General features: G+C 64.7%; 1 protein-coding gene across 1 annotated transcript; it reads left to right on the top strand.

The window, feature by feature from the left end:
* The first annotated feature begins 150 nt into the window (after positions 1–150).
* On the top strand, positions 151–2367 carry USF1 (upstream transcription factor 1). The gene is made up of 8 exons (XM_027911021.1): positions 151–276; positions 460–561; positions 827–1016; positions 1128–1215; positions 1504–1562; positions 1660–1754; positions 1839–1967; positions 2262–2367. The coding sequence occupies exons 2-8, from the start codon at positions 463–465 to the stop codon at positions 2349–2351; spliced, it is 750 nt and encodes a 249-aa protein (XP_027766822.1). The 5' UTR covers positions 151–276; positions 460–462; the 3' UTR covers positions 2352–2367.
* The last annotated feature ends 48 nt before the right edge of the window (positions 2368–2415 follow it).

Genomic DNA, 2415 nt, shown 5'->3' with positions numbered 1-2415 from the left:
TTTGGGGAATTATGGGGGAGATTTGGGGGGGTTGTGGGGGGCTGGAAGGTTCTTGGGGGGGCTATGGGAGTGTGGTACCCCCTTCCTCCCCCCCACATTGCCCCCCTCCCCAGTGTCCCCCCACTTTGGGTGCCCCCCTCACTGGTTGCCCCCCCAGGGTCGGTGGCCACCGGGGAGGACCCCACGAGCGTGGCCATCGCCAGCATCCAATCGGCCGCCACCTTCCCCGACCCCGGCGTCAAGTATGTGTTCAGGACCGAGGGCGGGGGCACGCAGGTGAGAGCACCTGGGCACTGAGGGAGGGGGGGCACGCAGGTATGGCACACCTGGGGCACTGAGGGTGAGGGCACACAGCTATGGCACACCTGGGCACACCTGTGCCAAGTGTTGTACGGGGTGGTGCAGGTGGTGATGGACACCTGGGGCGGGTCTGTGTCTCACCTGTCTCACCTGTGGCAGGTGATGTACCGGGTGATCCAGGTGGCTGACGGGCAGCTGGACGCGCAGACCGAGGGCACCAGCGCCATCAGCGGGTACCCAGCGGCTCAGTCCATGACACAGGTGAGCCCCAGCCACACCCAAGCACCCCCTGCTCACCTGTGCCACCCGTGTGCCACCCATGTCCCCCACCTGTTCCATCTGTGTTCTGTGTCCCACCTGTGTCCCATCTGTCTTACCCACATCCCCACTGTGTCCCACTTACCTCTTGGTCTCCCCTGGGTCCCACCTGCCTCACCTGTCTCATCTGAGGCTCTTCTCCTACCTGTCTCGCCTGTGTCCCCCCTGTGTTCTCCCCCTGTCCCTCACCTGTGTCACCTGTCCCCAGGCCGTGATCCAGGGCGCCTTCACGAGCGAGGAGGGGGTGGAGACGGAGGCCACGCCCACCGAGACCCACTACACCTACTTCCCTGCGGGCGTGGCCGACGGGGGCTCGGGGGGCACCGCGGCCACCGCGGCCACCGCCGTGGTCACCACCCAGAGCTCCGAGGGGCTGCTGGGGCAGCCCACGCCCACAGGTACGAGGGGCACCTGCAGGGGGTTTGGAGTCACCTGGAGAGGGTTTGGGGTTCCATTTTTGGGTCTCACCTGTGCCATTTGGGTCTCACCTGTCTGTTTTGGGTCCCCAGGGCAGTTTTTTGTGATGATGTCACCACAGGAAGTGCTCCCGGGGGGAGCCCAACGTTCCATCGCCCCCCGTGCCCACCCCTACTCCCCGTGAGTACCTGGGACACACCTGGGCACATCTGGGCACACCTGGGGCGCGTGGGGCATGCCTGGATACACCTGGGACACATCTGGATATACCTGGGGACGCCTGGGGCACATCTGGAAACACCTGGATACACCTGGGATGCACCTGGGGACATCTGGGATACACCTGGGGACATCTGGGACACATTTGGGCACACCTGGGGACACACCTGGGACGCACCCGGGCACACCTGGGGACACACCTGGGCACACTTGGCCCCACGTGGCCCCTTCCCACCCCCTTTTCCGCAGGAAATCGGAGGCTCCAAGAGCCACCCGGGATGAGAAACGTCGGGCACAGCACAATGAAGGTACCAGGGAGGGACCCCAAATCCAGGGGGATCCCAAATCCAGGGGAATCCCAAATCCAGGGAGATCCCAAATCCTGTTGTTTTCCCCCGTTCCCAGTGGAGCGCCGGCGCCGGGACAAGATCAACAACTGGATCGTCCAACTCTCCAAGATCATTCCCGACTGTTCCATGGAAAATACCAAATCCGGGCAGGTCCGTGCCCCTTCCCCTCCCCCAGGGGGGCGGTTTTGGCCCCCCCCCCAGCCCCCCTGACCCCCGGAATTCCCGAATTTCCAGAGCAAGGGCGGGATCCTGTCCAAGGCCTGCGACTACATCCAGGAGCTGCGGCAGAGCAACCTCCGGCTCTCCGAGGAGCTGCAGGGCCTGGACCAGCTGCAGCTCGACAACGAGGTGCTGCGGCAGCAGGTCCGACTGGGGGCACTGGGGGGGCTGGGAGGGAACGGGAGGGCACTGGGAGAGACTGGGAACAGTGGGAGGTGCTGGGAGTGGAGCTGGGAGCAATGGGAGGGAACTGGGAACAGTGGGAGGGCAGGAGCAGCTCCCGGTGGACAATGAGGGACTGCGGCGGCAGGTCGGACTGGGGGCACTGGGGGAAACTGGGAGGGCTCTGGGGGGTATTTTGGGGTGGGAGGGTTATTTTGGGGTTCCGGGTGGGTATTTTGGGATCTCTGACCCCCCCTAGACCCCTCCCAAATTCAGGTGGAGGACCTGAAGAACAAGAACCTGCTGCTACGGGCTCAGCTGCGCCAGCACGGACTGGAGATCGTCATCAAGAACGACTCCCACTGACGAGGGGGGGACCCCAGACCCCCCCCGCACCCCTAACCCTCTCCCTGGACCCCCCCCCAAACCT

Source organism: Empidonax traillii, unplaced genomic scaffold, assembly GCF_003031625.1.
Source record: "Empidonax traillii isolate 1590-97213 ecotype Southwest subspecies unplaced genomic scaffold, ASM303162v1 scaffold5740:size16771, whole genome shotgun sequence".
In the NCBI taxonomy this organism is placed as follows: Eukaryota; Metazoa; Chordata; class Aves; order Passeriformes; family Tyrannidae; genus Empidonax; species Empidonax traillii.
Note: the sequence above shows the minus strand (reverse complement) of the source record. Positions and strands in the feature narration are given on the sequence as shown.

What these genes read in the sequence shown, in the direction of transcription:
- USF1 (XM_027911021.1), top strand. Translation starts at nt 463, where the DNA reads ATGTACCGGGTGATCCAGGTGGCTGACGGGCAGCTGGACGCGCAGACC. An exon ending in CGGCTCAGTCCATGACACAG is followed by an intron (nt 562 to 826) that starts GTGAGCCCCAGC and finishes ACCTGTCCCCAG; the next exon opens with GCCGTGATCCAGGGCGCCTT. An exon ending in ACGAGGTGCTGCGGCAGCAG is followed by an intron (nt 1,968 to 2,261) that starts GTCCGACTGGGG and finishes TCCCAAATTCAG; the next exon opens with GTGGAGGACCTGAAGAACAA.